The 20156-nt window shown below is 37.1% G+C and overlaps 1 protein-coding gene across 3 annotated transcripts in view; it reads right to left on the bottom strand.

Moving 5' to 3' along the window:
• Positions 1-2793: 2793 nt before the first annotated feature.
• OLA1 (Obg like ATPase 1) overlaps positions 2794-20156 on the bottom strand; it is a 102071-nt gene continuing 84708 nt past the window's right edge. For all 3 annotated transcript variants that reach the window (XM_054829186.1, XM_054829185.1, XM_054829187.1), the window contains 4 exons: positions 10342-10482; positions 9560-9656; positions 7396-7518; positions 2794-3332 (listed from right to left, as the gene is read on the bottom strand). In XM_054829186.1, coding sequence (XP_054685161.1) covers positions 3231-3332; positions 7396-7518; positions 9560-9656; positions 10342-10482 — 463 coding nt within the window. In that variant the 3' untranslated portion in view covers positions 2794-3230. The remainder of the gene's footprint in view (positions 3333-7395; positions 7519-9559; positions 9657-10341; positions 10483-20156) is intronic.

Consider the following 20156-nt stretch of genomic DNA (forward strand, 5'->3'; position numbering starts at 1 on the left):
CCTGTTCTTCTTTGTGCTTCTTACTGGTCTGAAATGTCACGTATTGGGGTGCCCAAGCACACGACCCAGCTGTTGCTATTGCTGCTGCCAATAACAGACCGCAGTAAGCCCTTGCTTGCCTACAGCAATGTTTTTATTTGCCCAGGAACGCACTTTAAGTGAATCTTCTGATCACACCTCTACACACACACACACACACACACTCAAATACGTGCCCCATGGGAACCCCACGCCAACCGTTTTGCTCTCCAGATCCACCCTGAGTCACCCACGTGCTGGTGCAGGCAGAGCCCCTTTCACCACCATCTCCCAGTCAGTTGCAGGCACTCTCTCTTGGTCAGTTTGGAGGCAGGCAGCACTGACTTCCCTGCTCCACCGGCATTTGTTTAATCCAGAAACACGCCATCAATGCCATGGCTATTAGGCGCCAAGGAACGCAAGTTAGGAGGAAGGGGTAGTACTCCTCCTCCTTTGCAAGATTCCCTATTTCCCGTACGTTGAAAGAGCAGTGCCTACAGTGTTTTCTCACTCTTTTCCAGCTGGAGAAACCAAACGTCTCCTCCTGCTCACCATCACCATCCCCAGTGAGAGCAGGTCCTGACACTTACTGAAGAGCGTGCAGGCAGATTTCGCTTTTATTTTACATAGCAAACGTGAGTAGGATGGATACATGGCACCTGGAGGCACCTGCGCAGGTTGAAATGCATTAATAATGCGGGCCCGGCTTAAGCTCAATCACAATTCCATTTTAAACAGAAACTTGCTACATCCATCTGCAAGTTTTTAGGAGCTGTACATCTTAAACGCGTTGACGCACTGAGGAGAAACAGGCTGCATGTACTTCATGTGGCAGTTGCCACAAGTCACGAGTGATATGAGTAACAGAGCTCATCAGATTATTCTTTCTTTTAATAAAACTTGGGTTTATTCTGGAATAACTGATTAGCTTCAGTAGTTAAAAGAACATTAGTTAAAACAGCTGAAGAGATAAACTATTCAGGCAAGTTAATAAGCTGAAACATAAAACATTATAGAATATGTATTTCTAAAGAAGATGTGACAAATATTTTGAGTCCATTTTCTATTTTCTGAATATTGTAATAACTTCAACCCCCTTGTCTATCAAGAACAGCTTTGTTCAATTTTAAAGTATTTTTAGAACAGGAAGGTATCGTGAAGCAAACACATTCAAATCTAAACAAATATGGCTTATAAAACATAACTAAGAGATGCAAAAAATACAAAGCAATCCATTAATTGTGCTGTCCTTTCTAACAACTTCTTTGCTGACATGTAATAACTGGGGAGCATGGGAATATTTTGGAAACCAGAACGAATTTCAGGCAGGACAAGAGACCATGTTTCAGCGGGTACCAGTGCAGCCAGGAGGTCACCTCTCTCACCAACACGGATACTCCACCTCTGTCTCACCTCTCACTGCGCCTCAAGCGCGGCACGAGCCCTTCTGTTACCAGCACCTTGCTGACTACCAAGAGAAACAGGCAGGCTCTGTTTCCTTTTGGATTTGACTTCTAACACAAGATTTGGTGGTCCTAATCTTTTTGTAATTACGTAACATCAAAGTAACGCCAAGAACAAATACTAGCCGTGCCAGGGAGAGGATATGAAAGAGAAAGCATCCAAAATCCTAATTTCCCTGCTTCACACTACTCTCCCCCCTCCTGCCACCGTGAAAAAAGGAGACGCTCTTTAAAACAAAATCAACAACTATGTATTGAAGTCGCCTGCCCTCCCTCTTTCTGCTCAGCGCAATTAAAGGCATGATGCCAACTTTTCCACAATGAGCCTCGTGGCTCTGGCTGACCCATGTCTTACTCTTTCAGAAACGAGCAATGAAGCTCAGAGGCGGCATCCCAGGGGAAGCCTCGGAGCAAGACACGACCAGCGCTCCCAGTACCTTAGACACAGAGGGGAGGTTAGCCAGTGATAAGTTGCCTTTTCAAAGTTTATAGCAAGCAAATTTATGACAGCAACACGAAAGGTCTGGCACACCAACGAGCCACAGGTAAAATCAGCACCTCTCTCAGCCCTGCCCCCGCTGAACCTGTAGCTGAAACCACAGGCACTTCAGAAAAGGTCGAGCTGGTTTAGATACATTAAACATACTGCAAGTAAGGACAACTCCACAGCTTGCATTAAAAGTACAAACTTGGCTTTATTTTTGCCAACAACTGACTCTTCTGTGTTACCCAAAGAGAGGAGCTCTACCTCATGGTTAGAGGGGTAAAACAGTACTCCCAGCTGCAGCCTTCCTTCAGCAAAATGACTTACCTATCCAGCACAGCGTGACCTCTTCCTTCACAACACTATCTGTGTCACCCTCCACTGGCCTGAAACCCAGACTGGAGAGGACAACACACAACATCAGGCACCGCTGCTCCAGCCTCCACAATTTAATAATTTCAAAGCAAGAACGAAACACTTTTTCAAAATGATTTGAACAAAAAAGCTTCACGGTCTCAAAGATAACGTGATTTTTCTACATACATTTCCTCTCTCCAGTAAAAATCACTTACGCTTATTATCCTTACTATCATCTTTCAGTGAACGTCCATCTACAAATTCATTAACTTTTTTGAGACAAATCATTGGCATCCTAATCTTCTGATTCCCATGAAAGACTCACTTTCGAGATACAATTGCAGCTGCCCCACACTGCCAGTTACTGTATCATACGCGTCTTAAAATTCTGTAATCAGCATCCACCAGGTGCCATATCGCATTCAGCACACCACAGTCAGTCAATACAGACATCCCCAAACACACCAAGGCTGGTTTTGTCAAATGTTTTATTGAGTGTAGACATCTGGAGTACTGTAAAACATGCATTATCTGTAGATTCAAAAAGGAGCAAGCCACATTGTCCTCACTGTCAAACGTGTCAGGCTTGGCATACATGATGGAGATTAATGAAGTATCATGAGAGTAATATGGTTCCTGAAAAGCTTCTACAATTTGGAGTAGGGTCTTAATCGTTTGAAATGCAAAGCTGTTCACATTTAGTGAACTTGCACGTTCGCTGGAGGTGCCATATTTTAATTCAAAACAAACAAGAATAATTTCGCTGGGGGGGGGGGGGGGGGGGGGGGGGAAGTTCCCTAGGTAGAAACTGTATGCTTTTTGTTTCCAGATATTCCATCCTAAATAAAAATTCATATGCTTTTTGAAGCAGCACAGTTTATTTCTGAGCAATGAACAACATCTGATATTCATTTCTTCTTGGGTTGTTGAGGTGTATTAAATTTAAAGAAGATAATATCTCCATCCTCCACTATGTAATTTCTGCCTTGTTGTCTGTATTTTCCAGCAGCCTGTAAACAGAACAGACAAAAGGAAAATGGGTTATTTCATTAGACATTTTATAGTATTTTCAAACTGTAATTATTTAAATACATTTTGATAAAGAAATGGTACTACTTCAGCTTCAGAGTTTGACAGCCACAATACTCCTCAGTTTGACATAATTTGGTTTTACATCCATATTAAATATATACAAAAATAATTTAACCTCCACTGAATCGGTGGTGCTTAAATGTCATCAGCATTATACAGTGGTGAATCTGTAATCCCTGGCAAGTCTTAAGATAAAGGATACTAAAACAACTCTTTCTGCTCCCCCCTGCCCCGCCCAGCTTTCAGGCTTTCTTTTTCTTCATCTAAAGAACCTGCAGATGGCAAACACTGGCAGCAGGAATCTAAAACAGTATTGCTGGAAAGGGCGAGCAGCAACAGTTTGCATCATGGCTGCATGGCTATTAAACTGGTGTATGAACTACTTCTGAGCAGCTCCAGCAAAGGACAAGCGAGTACTGCCAAAACTAAAGATGGGAACACTATGCAAAAGTCACAACTGTACATGCCTCACGCTTCGAGCGGGGCTCTCTTGTCTGCTTGTGCCCAGATAATGAAGGACTGAGGAGCACAAAATACAGGCTCAGTTTTTCTGTCAGAAATTTCCTTTAGAAGAAATTTGCTTCAGAAGGACAGATATAAGAGCAGATAGGCTGTGGAACCAGGATATAGGAGAAGGCGTATAGACCAAAGACATGAAAAGGAAATTCGTTATGAAAATGCTGTACTTGAGGAGAGCAGAAAATAGGCAAGGAATCTATTAAATATCAGTTCTCTCCACATTAGAATTTATTATCATATTTTTCTATCTTTATCTCATCGTAATTAAACCTAGTATCATAGAGGCTACAGAGAAGCTGTGGCATTAGGACTGACAGACTGGGCGGGAGGTGGTCTGCAGAAGCATTTATCTTGAAAAGTGATCCTACAATATGGAAAAGTTGAGAGCTGCTGCCTTAGTTCAATAACCATTCCTGTTTTGAAGTTTCCTCTTGCAGGAGAAAGTGCTTCCATGCAAGACCTCACTGTGCCATTATTCTCAATGACACTATCTCAGTGGTGGCATGCTAAGATCCCATTACAGGAAAGCTGTTAACTAATGACCTTAGTTGCAGTAGAACAGATCAGATTAATGGTACATAGTTAACTTAGACACCTTTCTTTCACAAAGCCCGCTCTGTAAAGCGACGTATTTCCCCATATTGCTGTCTAGGAACGTAGAGGCTCGGTAACCTTGTTGCTGTCATTCCTTATTTAAGTGTTGTCGCTAGTGATGCTAGCCTACGGAAAACCACAGATAAAATAGCCTCAACGATAAATATATAGTGCAATAGTAATTGACCTTATCCCATATGACACTATCGATAAATAATAAATAGTACTTTGCAAATGTTTTTATATTCCACCCCCCTGGAAATTTGTTTAGACTATAAAAGGTTTACTTTCAAGTAGACTTAGTAGTTCTTTCCTTTGAAGATCCTAATAATGCTCAAAGTCAAGAGTAATTAGACTAATTGATGGCATAAACACTAATAAAACGGCGCTATAAAAATCATCAGCAAGCGTAAGCTGCAGGCGCAGGTACAGAGACATTTTACAGTCGAATACATTTATTACTCAGAAATATTTGTAGCAAGAACTGACCTCCACAAAGTAACAATGCAGATGTTTTTAGCACGCTATTGCACACTGTCAGAGTGGCATAGACTTCTTTAATTAAATACATTTTGACACACTAATGCAAGCTTATGTATTTTTGTTACCAGTTTACAGTTAATTAAAGGTGACAGTGTTCCTTTAAATTCTCTAGAGACCATTTAATCCATTTCCATTGCTATCAGAAACACTGGTTGAAAAAATCAATACCCATTTGTGAATCTTGAGTATGTATTAAACAAGACACGTCTAACCAGTTCATTTGCACTTGAAAGCAGCCATCTGTAGAAGCCAGCTTTGCCTAAGCAGATATGATTGCTAATAATGTGATATCCCTGTAGACTACAAAGCCCACACAGAGCTATTCAGTGTATAGTTCACAGCACTGGCATTAAATTAGTTATGCTGTACTGGTGTTAGACACACACAAAATCAAACTTAAAAATCGATCAACTTGATAACATACAAAGCAAGCAACTCCCATTACCGCTGTTATTTCAGTTGACTCCTAAAAGCTCCCAAATTTAATTTTGAAATTTACCAGCAATATAAAAGTAATTAGTATTGTGTATGAGATGAAACATTGTATTAAATGCAAATTAGAAAAGACTAGAGCAATATAACACATTTTTCTAAGAGCAAGGGTTTGGTTTTTTCCTAACCTTGATTTAAAAACTGAGTAACAAATGCAAATATGCTTGCTTTACAGACACTTCAAAACAATAAAAATTTAATCCTTAAATATAATTTGAACATGGAAGCCTGATGTCTAGAGTCTTACATTGTGAAAAGCAAATAAAAATATACCAGCAAAATACTTATAGGTTAATTTAATAGGTATTAACTGATGCAGCTTCTCAGGAAAAACACTCAGGTTTGAGCATCAAAAACTGTTGCTGGCAAAATTTGAATTTTGGTTACATAAACTGGTTTCTGACTGCAGAATATTAGATTTATTTATAGCTGTGGTTTCACTTTACAACTACAACTCTACTTCCCTTTTCATAACGCAGTTCACATGCCGCAACGAACCAATTATACTGGGATTTTTTTCCCCTCACTTCCTGGGGTTCAAACAAACCTATTAAAGTCCCGCTGCTCAGTATGATCTTCCTTAGTGATACCACTGAGAATAAGCTGAATCTGAAACCATAGTTTTGCATACCTTTCAAGCTATCAAATAGCAAACAAAAAAGCTGAACCTTTTAAATTCTTTAACACATTATAGAAGTAGGAACCTTCAAATACTGAGATTGATTAAATCAAACTAATGTGCTTTGTAATTGCAATTTTATAAAATGCAAATCTTAATAAAGCATCAACAATGCCAAATGAGAAATCAATTGTGTATGAAATAAAGGGCAGTTTCTCTGCTTAAAGAAAGTGGAAACAATGCAATAGCAACACAGAGAAGAACAGCTTTTCTTATGGCATTTATTTGCCATGTACACGTTCATTTCATATTTAATAACTTCAAATCAGATATAATTTGTCAGCTACAAGAAGGGCACAACTTTGGGCACCCAATCAGTCTCTGCCCTCTAGTGTTGAGAAAGCAGATAAAACTCTTTTTTAATAGAAGCATCACTACAAAGAAGCGTGAGCTCAAGAAAAAAGTTTTGCATTAAATATCTTCACTGTCTATTCAGTAGATAGTAGTTAGGAAACTTCGCCTATTGTAATATATTTTCATGGACTACATACAACTGTTACTGGCACCCCGAACAATCAAAGTAAAGCATGGCATTTTTGAATAAGACATCAAAGGGTGATTAAATTAGATACTGAAATGGTAAATTTTAAGATTCTAATTATGCCTATCAGAGTCTAGGAGTGGAATCCACTAATCCTGAAAAAAAAAGGTAGTTTTTAATAATACAATATTTTCTTAACCATTTGCATCTGACATTTGTAATACCTTCACTGCAAACTCAAATCAATATGACACATTATTAGAAGCAAGATTTTCTGTGCTTCTTGCCTTTCGTTTAAGAGGCGATTAAAAAATCTGCTCTCATCTTAAAAATTTGATTTTTTGAAAACAAGTTCATTTTAAAGCTTGTTAAATTCTCAACACTAACATGTAAATAGAGAAAAAACCCCACTTAGCACAGCATTTGGTCTTAGTGTTGACATTTGTCCATGAACTGTCATATCTTGGATACTGAAACAGTTGCATTCCTGTTCAGTAAGTTGGTGCATTTGAAATCTTTCCTAAGTAAAAGATGAAAATAGATTTTGGTCTATTGCTAGAGGTGAGTGTTAAGATTTGCTTAGCATCAGGAACTTCTTCCCAGTGAAAAACAGATTTGAAATGGAAAAACAGCCCATATGGAGGAAGGGAGAAGAAAAAGATGGGGAGCTCACCTTGACAGCAGCTTCTGAACCTCCTTCTTTAAAATCTTCATATTTCATTACTTCAGCCATAATGAATCCCTTTTCAAAATCCGTGTGAATCTTCCCTGCTGCCTGAGGAGCCTTCGTCCCTTTCTGTCAAAGGAAAGGCCGGAAGAAAATTAATTGCATTTAAGAAGATTGATTGCAGGAAAGAGGTTTCTCCCTTTTGATATGCTTTCAGGATCTGCTGAAACTTTGTTTCATATCAGTTAAAATGTCACGCGTACAGCTGGGTAATTCTCAATAGTGGGACATACAGATAGATGCCTTCGCCACAGATAAACCAACTGATATTAAAGAAGGGCAGCTTTGTTTTTCCTAATAGGTATCAGCAGTACTATTGATTTTGGAAGCTATGATTGTGTTTTGTTGTGGGATTCACTTCGATCCCTAGCTCTCTACACAGAAAGTGAGGAAAATAAAGATTTTTAAATAACTTTAAAATCTGAATTACTCAAGACTTTTACTTACGTCCAAGTAATTTCAATTAAATGATAACATTCATTGGCAAACCACATTTGTAATCAAAAATTATTTATGGATCTCAAGCCCTACGTATCAGCTTATTTTTATTTCAGAATAATTCTACTAAGATATAGAACAAAATGAGTATTCTGACCAAAATGTCAACAATGGAATCACTACAAAATAAAAAATCACAGGCAACTATTATAAGATAGTTTATGTAATAGAGGGGAATGCATTATAACTGCATGCTTTAAATTACAAGGACATACATTCTGTGCACATACAACCATGGAGAGAAATTTGAGAAATAATGGTGACCTAAAGGCTGCTTAATAAAGCATGTTAAAGTGCTAAGGAGTCTGACAGTGTAAAGCACAGTTTTTACAATAAAAGATGTATTGGGTTAATATGGCTACTCACTGATGCTTACCTGACTACATATCTTTGCACATTAAATCAAAGATACTTACAATCAGTCTTAAGATAAACCAGCTTTCAAATTTCTAATAAGGAGCAAGCATTTCTCCTACTGAAACAAGTGGAGTTTCAGAATGTGCTTTTAAAAGCTGTGGCAAGAATCAGAATAACAAAACTTCTGCTTTTATATTATTTTGGTAGCTATTTCAGGGACTTTAGCTGGCAGTTATCATGTAAAAGGAGAGGAGATGAAAAGGCTAAAGAAATAAACATGCTTTTAGGAAAATAATGTGCTAAAACATATACACAAACATCTGTAGCAGTATTAATAAAAATATAAATTTACTGGAAATTATGTTGATTAATGAAAACAAATTAATTCCATTGAATGACATTAAACAGCACTGAAATTCACTGCACAGCACTGAATACACTGATGCAGAAAACAGCAGCTCAATGACAGATTTGCACCTCCAAAAGTTGACATTTTGGTAATTTTTAAGGTAAGAGTTTGCAACTACATGCATTTCAAAATCTTTTTATTATAAAATATTTACATTCAAAGGCAAACCACTACAGCTCAGCTCTTACTGTCCTCTGGGAATAAATTAGTCGATCTCTATGGCTATAATCATTCTACATCAATATTTAAAATTCATAATGTAATTTTAAGCATTACATAAGTTCCCAGATAAACATATAAAACCACCAAAATAAACTAGGTCTAGATATTAAAGTCAGTAAAGGACCTGAATTACTGCACACTGATTTTAGGTTTTTGAGCCCAACTGTATCCATGAGGAATATAATGATGTTATATTGCTTTTATTGCTGAAAATGTAATCCGAGCAAAGCAAAGGAGGAATGAACCACCCGCAACCCAAACAAACTTAGTGAATACAAAATGAAAAGCAACATCAATTTCACTGCAGACAAACCCAGTCACACAGATTAAGCAAGCACAATACTGGTACGTCTTATCTCTGACCACAGGAGGAGGGTAGACAGATTCTACAGGATGAAGAAATTCAGACTATGTAATAGGCAGAATCAATTGTTACCTGCCTCAATCAATGCAGCTCCACTTTCACTGTTCAGCAGCTCACAAATAATTAAAGTTATCCTGGACAAAAACCTCATCTGTAATGACTAGCTAACCGCCACCATGACAAACTTCAAAGTCAGTGATATCAATCTGAATTCAATAGTGTGGAACTGGATATAGCTGATGAATAAGTATGAATCTTACCCTGATGGTCCATGCACGCACTTCATCTGGGCCTGCAGTGAAAAAGTATTCTAGTTGGAGTGCTGCATATCCAGCCTTAATGATCTTTGCTAAAGCACTGAAAAAAAAAAAAAGAATCCAATCCATTCAACATATACACATAAAACAGATAAATGCCCCAAGTAATCAGTTTATATGGAAAGACATCACATATTTTGAAGATACCAGGTGTACTTTTAAACACAGCAATAATCGCAGTAGCCTTTTTCTTTGAACTCTCTTCAGAAGAGCTACTTTTTTACTGCAGCATCATAAAGACAGTATTTTGATTTGTTTATTCCGCAGGATACAGAAATATGGGATAAATTTAAATCACCCTATCACGCAGCACTTTGGGTCTCATGCAATTTTCAGGACTCCAGGTCATGAAAGCATAACTGCTTGAATGAAATTCAATATTGAAACAATTTATTACAGTTCTTCAAAAAAAATTATGGCAAAATTTTCTCTACCGTCCCTACTCCCCATGGATGACGAAACAGTTTTGGTGATCGTTCCTTCTCAAAAATATACATAACTAATACCTATGTTATAATTAAAACACTGTACAGAGATGACAGATGACAGTTAAAAACTTAATTTAAAATAAATCTTTTCACTCTGTCTCATGGTAAAGAAAGGAGAAGATTCTCTCTTTATAATGGTAATTACTCTGTCATTTATTATTCTATCAGCGCAAGCAATTAAATTACTGCAAGGAAATAGTTGATAATAAAGTGTAGGGAAAATGAATGCTAATTAACCTTTGTGTCATGTTCTCTTCCAGATACTTCTGTTTCTCCTCAGCACTCATATCTTGCAACTTGAGTTCCAAGGCCCCACTAAAAGGAATGACCAAAGCACCCGGGTCGTGCTTGTCCACCCACTCTTTAATTTTTATCAACCTGTAGACAACAAAGGGCACAACATTATCTTGTAGTGCATGCATGGCTGTACCACATTCATTATTATCAAGTAGCACATACATATTCATAAGAATTGCACGGTTTTATGATGCCATCTTTTTGTGTATTGCTTTCCAAGGTCAAGGCATTAACAGGCAGCAATTGCTTCAGGTGTACTCCATTAACATTTCACTGTTTCTTGGTTTCTGTTTGGCATTTAATCTATCAGAAATAGGCACGATTTGAGACAATAACTAGGTTTTTGGTAGAGGTTAAATACTTGCAATCTAAAATGCTAACTGAATAAAACTTTGTAGATCTGTGGATGTACATTTTTCTGAGACTTCCAAGAGTGAGATTTATCAAATGTGGTAAAACTGCAAGTCTTCAGTTTTTCCTCCTCTTTTTTTTTTTTTTTTTAAAAGCATCTCAGTGGCTAGGGCAGCTGATACTAGCAGACAGAAAAGAACACTACACTGTATAAACTCCTAGATAGCAAGCAGCACCCTGCTTTTTCTGGCTACTGATCATGGAGTATGCCATAGCTAATAAATACAGGGCCGTGTTTCCACTAGTTTTTCCCATCTTTCTACCATCCCCCCAGGACAAATCTTCTATATATTATACTACTATTATTTTTCAAGAAAGAATCAAATTTCCTATTTCTCTTAATCTTCAATAACTGGCAGCATCAGTAATAATTTGCTGTACATCTAATTATTTTTTTTTAGTTGAACTAAACTACAAATTTAGAGCTACAGATTTATGGTGCTAGTTTTTGAATGTTCGATATCCTATTGAAATTAGTAAAATCTCTGCAGTAATAGCTGATGTTTAAGCAATCTTTAAGCACAGGCATCACATTCATGACTGCAAATATTATTTATTATAAGGGAGACATTCATGAATTACCTGTGAGGACTTGAATGTTATTTATAGGGCACTATTCCTGAACAGGTGTGAATGGTAAGAATGACAACTCTATGCTCAGCAAGAAAATTCAAGAGGCATGGAAATATTCCCTGTACACTAAGACATGAAGTACAAAATACAGTACTTTGGGTGCCATAGATGTTTCAGACCTGAAGCACCCACCATACAGCACAGGGTTTTATGCTTGCTGAGTTCTTTTTCTTAGTCCTGCTAATCTCCAAGATTTAGACTAAGGTTTTAACTGCTATTATACTAAAGTGCTTTGAAACTGTGGCCTGCAAACCTTTAAATAATCAATGCAAATGTCACTTCAGAAAAAAAATGAACTGAACCACAAGTTCATCAACACACATTTGTCAAAGAAAATAGCAGGGGATCAGAGCTATTATGAGATTAAGTGCATGGCCCACTGAGTAGGGTTTTAGATGGGACAAAGAATATAAAAGTTCACTCAACAGTTTTCACACGTTTGTTATATAAGGCTGGTCTTCTATCATTTACTTATATAAATACCCCATCAGTGGTTTTCAATCCTCATTATACTAATCTTTTTTTTCCTCCAGTTATCCAATGAAAATATAGTCTGGTATCCAGGACTGATACTGAAACACTATTGCTTTCAGAAATGTCTGAACTGAAAATGACAATTAAGGTGCATTTCTGAATGTGACACGTGACATTTAACAGTACTTCTAAAACTGACATTTGTAGTTAACTAATTTATTTTGGCTAACAAACTGGATATCAAAGTTCAGAGTTTGTAAATGCCAGCCTTTTACAGAAAATGTATCTGGAAATGGATCTGCTATTCATAAGTGTACTTCAACATCTATGCATAATTTTTTAATTTTTTTTTAAAGAAAGTATCTAACACTGGTCTCTAGACTAATTAAATAATGTACCAAGTGAAAGACAGAATGAAACATGCAAACTTGAAAAAGTGAAATGCGCATGAAAGTAATGTCAAAAATTGGATTCAAATTCTGTTTGGTAAATATGGTCATTGTAACTAATAAACTAAGAACTATTGTGGAACAACAAGATAAGAAATAATTACTTTGGCTAAAACACCAATTCAGAATAATAATAGTCTTAGACTGTCATTTTAACAGCTTTTCTATTGAGTCCTTAGAGGGATTATTTGCATTCCTCAGGTATTCTATTGTACAATTCAGATGAATAAAGACTTACAAATCATTCCTCTACCGCCAGTGTGAGACTTTGATCCAGTGAATACACCATTGTACCTTAACTATAATTGGCAAAAAACCTGACAGTGTAGAGCATCACAAGCTTAATAACAAAGGAGAATATCTCAAAGTGTTGACAGATGATCTTCATAATGCAGGAGCAGAGCTGGTACATTTTAGCAATAAATGAGCACTGAGGTCTAAAGGTCTCTGAAGTGACTGACATCAGACCTGCTACAGCCTCACTAAAAGAATAAGGTACTGCATCCCACTCTGTACAGACAGTCGGGTTCTCTGCCTCAGTCTTTCACTTTTGTGACTTTCAATGTCACAGGAATTACTAAAAAGTACCAAGGAATTCCCCTAATGGTGATCAAAATAAAGAAAACAAACAAACAAAAAGTAAATACTCAAATATAAATATTGATAATACGGATATATTTCTAAATGAAATTTTCCCCAAAGCAAAAATGCTGGACTAATAATCAATAAAGTAATTGTGCAAGTTTGCTTTCCTGTTAGGGATAACCAAGTGTGCTAAACAGAATAAAATTCTCTTAACAAATGGTAACAATTAATGTCAAAGTCTGTTTTATCTGAGCACATAATTTCTCCATGGAAATGCTGTATGTCTGTAGAAGGACAGCATTAGTACACTCATTTGGGCCTTTGTTAAGATAAGCAAGTGCTAGAGTATCTCTCCATTATTTCATGCTATACTTGATAATGAATGATGAAGGGTATTGGATTTTAGGCTGAGAGAAAAGACTATTAACACGTAAAAATATCTCAGTTAAAAAAAACCCACTGAAATGTAACAAAATAAAAAATGTAAAAAAAAAATCAGTAAAACTGGCAGAACCAATGACCGTAATTAACAGCTGAAACTATTTTAAGAAACAAGAAAGTGTTCAAGATGAAAACTCTTCTTGACAAAGTAAGCTGAAAACAATGTACACACTAAAAGCAATTAAAAATATCCTCTTTCCTAATTAGGTTTCTAAGAATGCTGTTATTAGTAGAGTTAAAACTAAATTCTGATTATAAAACATAGAGCGGGCAGAAGAAGGGCTTATAATCATAGAATCATAGAATCTTTAAGTTTGGAAAAGACCTCTAAGATCAAGTCCAACCATCAACCCAACACTACCATGTCTACTGGCTTGCTCTAGTAGTACTCAGTAGTACAGCGAGGGATCTCTTGGAGCATTTCTGGACATCCAACAGCCTTCCCCTATGGAGGTGGCTTGGTTCTTCCCTCCAGGTGGCTCTGTGGAAAGGAGGAGTGTGCCAACAAGAACTACAGAAAGTTCCTGCACTGAAATTTGATTCTGTTTGCCACAAATGGACAAAATATCCTTTCTGGAAAAAAATACAGACCCAAGAGACAGTAAGACAACCATTCATTCTGTGATGGCAAAAAGAAAATCTTAAACGAAAGTTGAATTGAAAACTCAATTAAAAAGACAGCTATGTACAAACCTGACACAAGAACAAAACCAAGACAAGAACAAAACCAGATCTGAACAACTTGCAAGTGAAGGCAGCACTCAAAATTCTGACCAGGGAAAATGGCCAAGAGGAATTAAAATGCTCACTTCCACCTAACACTGTTACTGTTGGCTGACAAAGAGGTAAGGAAGGACAAAAGCCTGTCAGCATAGCTACTGCTAACTCAGAAAAGCTGTGAAGACCAAGATGGATTTTTGCCCCTACTAGATTCCAAAATCTGACAAAGACATCGTTTAAGGGCATTCCAGTTTTAACTTTACATTAGCCTGACAAAGAAAAAGCAAATGAAAGCAGCCAGTGACTTCACATGCAGAAGGATCAGGACAACCACTAGAGTCAACTCCTGATATTAAATCAGGATGCAGAACAAACCCTGGAGTAAAGGTTTAAAAAAATGAGGGCACTCACTGAGAAGGCCAGTAAGCAAAACGCACCAGAAAGGGGAGCTGTGCAGAAGGGAGTGCCTTCACTTTAAAATGGTGATGGTTCGTGAGGCAGAAGAAACCAAAACCTGCAGACAACCAAAATAAAGAGGTACAAGAGTTGCAGAATGTACATTAACTACAAATCAGTATTTTACAGTTTCACATGAGAGATCCAGCTGGGAACAGAGACAGAGTTCAGATGGAAATCAGAAGTAGTGATGGAAGAGAGAAGCTGCAGAGCACTTAAGCTCAGTGAACACCTGCAAGACAAGATGATCTGAAAAAGTGACCCCTGAGAAGAAAGGTGGTTTGTGAAAGTAAGCTTTTGTACAAGAAAGACCAAAAAAACCCCCCAACTAACTCATGGAAGAGAAACAATTGTTTTTCTGCTCTACACCTCAACTACAAGTGGAATCAGCAGAAACAAAACAGCATGGCAGGGAAGAAGAAAATACCAGGCAGCACCACAAGAAGGAAAGAAACAAATGTACATAATGAGATAAGATCAAACTAAGTGATCAAAAGATACAAAAGACTGAAAAAAGGATTTATACACAGGAGTGAGAACAAGAGGCCCTAGCAATTCCAACAGGCTCTTCTCCTTGGCAGTACTGAGCAACCCCAGATTTTCAAAACCTTCCAAATCAATCTGTTTAGTGCTTTGTTCCTCACTGTTGAAAAGTTTTCCATATGTGTAGCCTAAGCCACCTTTATTCCCATTTAAATGCATTAGTTTAACTGAGCCCATACACTATGGACTGGGAATACACACTCCCTATTTCTTTACAGCAGCATTTTACATACTTAAAAACTGAGGTCTTTTTTATTTTGAGCTTTCCTTGTAAGCCACATATTACTTCTAACTTTGAACCTTTTTCTGGACTCTCTCCAATTGGTCTAAATTTTCCTGGAAGCTCACGGTACTTAATGCACTCCCTCAGAGCTCTCGATAATAATGTCTTATAAGCATTAAAAAATAGCTAGAGGATTAACTCTCACATTTTTCAGGTGACTCTCCCGTTTATAAAACCCAGTATAGCATTTGTTTTTTTGTGACAGCACTGCAACACTATCTCATGCTCAGTTTATAACTTACTGTGTGACCCTGCCTGACTAGCTATTCTTAATATTATATTTGCATAGTTGATTGTTCCTGCATAAAAATCCTTCTCAGAAGTTGCACCCTAGCTCTTTTTTTTCCTAATGATTTCTTCTATTACTTGAGATGCTCCTAAATTCTAATTTTGTTCTATACATACGTGGGCATCTCCTAGTTTGGGGTCATCTACAGATTTAACAAGAACGCTCATCCAGCTCATTAATGGGAATATGTAACAGTACTCAACCAGCAGCTGCTTCTGCAGATCTTATAATGAGATATTCTTCCATTTGGAAATTGAACCACTGGTAACTATGGTCTGTGTCTTATCTTCCAACCGGTCTTACACACTCAACTTCCAGTAGTTTCCACCTACCCAATACATCCTAACTTGTTTATGAGAATGTTGTAAGGCACTGAAACCTTTAAAGGCTTAATAAAAATCCCAATATGTAGTAATTTTTTTCAGTATATGCAAAACCATTAAATTTATCACAAACAAAATAGTGGAGTCATCTGACAATTTAGACAAGTAATAAACAATATGAATTTGTGAAGACAATTGGGTTGCTTCTAGGTGATTACAAGCAGTTGTATTGTTCCAATATTTTTCTTGAAGTTAAAGGAAAATTAATTGACTTAATATCTTGTTCGTTCTTTCCTCTTTGTGGCTTTCTTTTGTCTTTTGAAGCCTCACCCATTATCCACAAGTTATCTAAAATGATGATAAATTAAGCAATGATTTTTTTTTTTTGCCCAGTCCAAAAATGTTCCACTATGAGTACCTCTTGATTTAATTGGTTTGGTGGGGTGGGAGAGGGAAGATCTAATTTACCTAAGCACCAGTGACATAGTTCGTAAGTGGTGTCCTTCCCTTCTGTTCTGTTAGCACGCACAGACTCCACAAAGACCAGGTCCCACTGTTCTCAGTGCTGTACATATATATAGATGTATATGTATTTTTATATAAATAAGAAACATTCACAGCCTCAGTAAGCTTTCATTCCAAATGTATATAATCAGCAAAGAATGGAATGGTGAAAATGATGAAACCAATGTATATAACAATTTTGTATCACAAAATAGGTCAGTGGCAGAAGTTAAGAATGGAAAGCAGAAAGCAGAGGTGGTACTCTGTTGTAACAGATTAACATGCTATAACTCATATTGCTACCTGCCTTTTTTAGCGTATCCCTTTCTTCTTGCACTACATAAAGAGAAAGGAAGACTAAACAGGAAAACATGAAAGAAGAAAAAGATACTTTCTTCCCCACCATGATAGTTTGTTTTTTGTGAAGACGACAAATCTACAGGTTTGGGAGTACCTGTTACTGACCTAGGCCATCCCATTTCAAATCATCAGTGACATTTACAAATTTATTTTTTTATTCCCAGTTCCTAGATGGCCAGGAGGAACACAGCAATCTTTAGATTTCAAAAGGCCGTTCCCACCCCCCACCTGCAAATACTTTCTAGTAATACTTCAGAACAAAAATCCTGCCTCCACATGCTGGGCTGCTCCCTGGTCAGGAGCCTCCTCTGGAACTCAGAACTTCATTTATTCTGTGCATCCTGAATGCTTTAAGTTCATCTATACTTTCCTAGTGTCTGTATCCCCTCCAGTATTTAGTCATTGCATCCAGATGAACTGAGAAGACACAAGAGACCAACGCGGAGAACCTATCTCACACATTAGATGTCACTCATCTCCAACGCAGACTGACTTGAGCCTTGAAACATGCCATGGAATAGTCCTTAAAATTCTTTACCACAACACTTTCAGAGACTTGTGATAGACGCCATGATCTCAGGAATCTTATGACAGAATAGGTATATAAAGTATTTCATTCTTCCAGATCTGGATTTCACACTTTTTAAATTAATTGTAATTTCAACTGATGACATATGAAGAAAAGAATATAAGTTCCTGATCAACACTGTCATTTGCCATTTATTATAGATGGGTTTATAACTTTCCTTAACATTTTCCTTTGAAATGTAAGTAATCCCAGGCTCTCTGCCTCATGTGTGTCAAAGCAAGTTTTTCCAGTGCCTTGATCTCTATCATGGCCATCATCTTAAATCCCCTATAATTGCGCAAAATCATTTGTTAGATGGGGTGACTGGTATTGCACCTATTTTAGTTCATGTTGCATCCCAGATTCTAAAGAAACATCGTCATAATCTGGACATGAGCTTCTTATCCCACTCCTTATCCATCCAGATGTTACACTTGCTTTTCTGCTACCAGCTGCACGTGGAGCAGGGACCCTACCAGCACTCCCTGCAGGCATACTCAAGCTGTTCACCAACAAAAATAACCTGGCAAAAAGCAGTTTGGGGAGGGAGGAAGAATTTATTTCTTTCATACCCCTCCTCTCCAGCCTTTCTTTTAAGCTGGACAAATTCACTTTCCCATGTATCCTGGTTGTGCCAATATAACTGAAGGGTGGTGCAGGAACAGGTAAAGACTGTTAAGGACAGGAGTGCCTTAAGCTAGCCCACCACCCAAAAAAGAGCAATGCCATGAAGACAGGTTCAATCAGGAATTTTGGTGTTTATTATTGGAGAATGCTTGTATATGGCATAATTCCTGAGTAAAAATTATCCTGTATAAGATCACTTAAAAATAGATTCGTCACGGCAGAAAACAATATTAGTTGACGGGGGCTGCGGAAATCAAGGCAATGCTCTGGAAATTCATATGAAAGCACTTCATGCCCCAAATATATAATTCTGTTAACAAATTGTCTAAAATAATATGGTAGTAGTATACAGTTCTCAGTTTATCTGGTCTAGAAAGCTACTTGGAGATATTTGCTATTTCATGGTATGTTAAAAACACATAAGGACATAACGCTTCAATTACAACTTTATACTACTGCTTTTTGAACATATTTCATAGAAAGATTTGGCTTAACAGCCATGAAACTTCTTTAGCTGTTTTGGGTCTACAGGATGTTGAAATTGTGAAAGAAATAATAGCAGAGAACATGATATTACCCGTAAATCAAGTAAAGGCAGTAGTTAATGGACAAAATACTTTTATAACTAGGAGAAATAAAGCATGCATAATAGAAAAAACACATTGATGACCTACCACCAAGTTTTAATTAAAAAATATTAAGACAGTAGAAAGACAAAGAGAAAGAGGTGAAGTAATCCAGAATTACTTTTTCTGCTAATCTAGATAGTGCTTCCAGTAAGAAAAGATTTTTCAGTACTCTATACAGCAAATTCCATCTAACAAAAGGTCAGTCAAGGTAGCCCTACTTTAACCATTTGTAAGAATCATCATTCAGGAAGAATAAAGATCTTGAAATCCATTTTTAAAACATTAGTTTCTTACATATTTTTCAAGATTTCAGTAATATCTCTTTATCCAAATTATGGTCCCTATTAAAGTGATCTAAACCAATTATGTCTTAAATAATGAAAACAGTACTACACTGCTGCTGTAGCACCTGCTGGTACGTGAAAGGCTTACAGTCCCTACTTCTCCTTGGTCTGCCAATTCTGAAAATTAACTCCGTCTTAACTTAAAAAAAAAAAAAAAAAAAAAAAAAAAAAGAGATGGCTGTTGCTGTCAGCAAGGCTCAAGCACAGCCAAGACTGAAGTACTGATGAAACTGCATAACAATGCAGACTGCAACAAATCGTGCACATTACGTTTCATAGTTACAGGCATAACAGGCTCCACACTTGCCACACATATACTTTGGACAGAAAAGATGCCTTTGGAAAGTCACATCTTGTCATTCTCTCTGCTGTCATTTATAAAATGCAGAGTTTTGAAAGGTTATCTTGAAAACGATAACAAAATAATTTAACAAATGCTCATTCATAAACTATAGCAGAAGAAGCAAATCTCAGTCACAAGACTTATGTGCAAAAGGATGATGATTGAGGTACCACTACAGATCAGTAGAAAGAATCCCTATACCATAGTCAGGTTTACATTATGGCATGATAATTTTAACTTTTGCCTGGTGACTGGGCTTATTACGTCACATGTAAAACTGTATTCTTAAGGGTCCTGTACAAAAAAAGTAGGCCAATTCATACCAGTGCTATTATAGAAAAGTCTCAAATACATAATCCCATAAAACATTATAAGCCATGCATAAATAGAATATTTGATCAGAAAAAATGTGATGCCTTAACAAGAGAAACTTTATATGAAACACCATGAACACCACCATTTTAAATTTATATTTTCCGATTCTTTTATGTACTGTGTGCACACAAGCAAACACAAGGCCATACTCCCAAACAAAAAAATATGATCTACATAAAACTCCTGTGTAACAAAATAAATACATATTAACACAACACATGAAATAAGACACTATAAAGAGTAATTGGAAATATATTCCACCAGTGCTAATTAAAAATCCTGCAATGAGCAACACAAATGCAGACTACAACATGTATTAGTTTTGGCTTTCGCTAATGTCACACAACAATGTAATGAAACCTAAACAAACTGGGGCAGAATATTCCCTCCCCCCCCGC

Source organism: Grus americana, chromosome 6 (genome assembly GCF_028858705.1).
Source record: "Grus americana isolate bGruAme1 chromosome 6, bGruAme1.mat, whole genome shotgun sequence".
Taxonomy (NCBI): Eukaryota; Metazoa; Chordata; class Aves; order Gruiformes; family Gruidae; genus Grus; species Grus americana.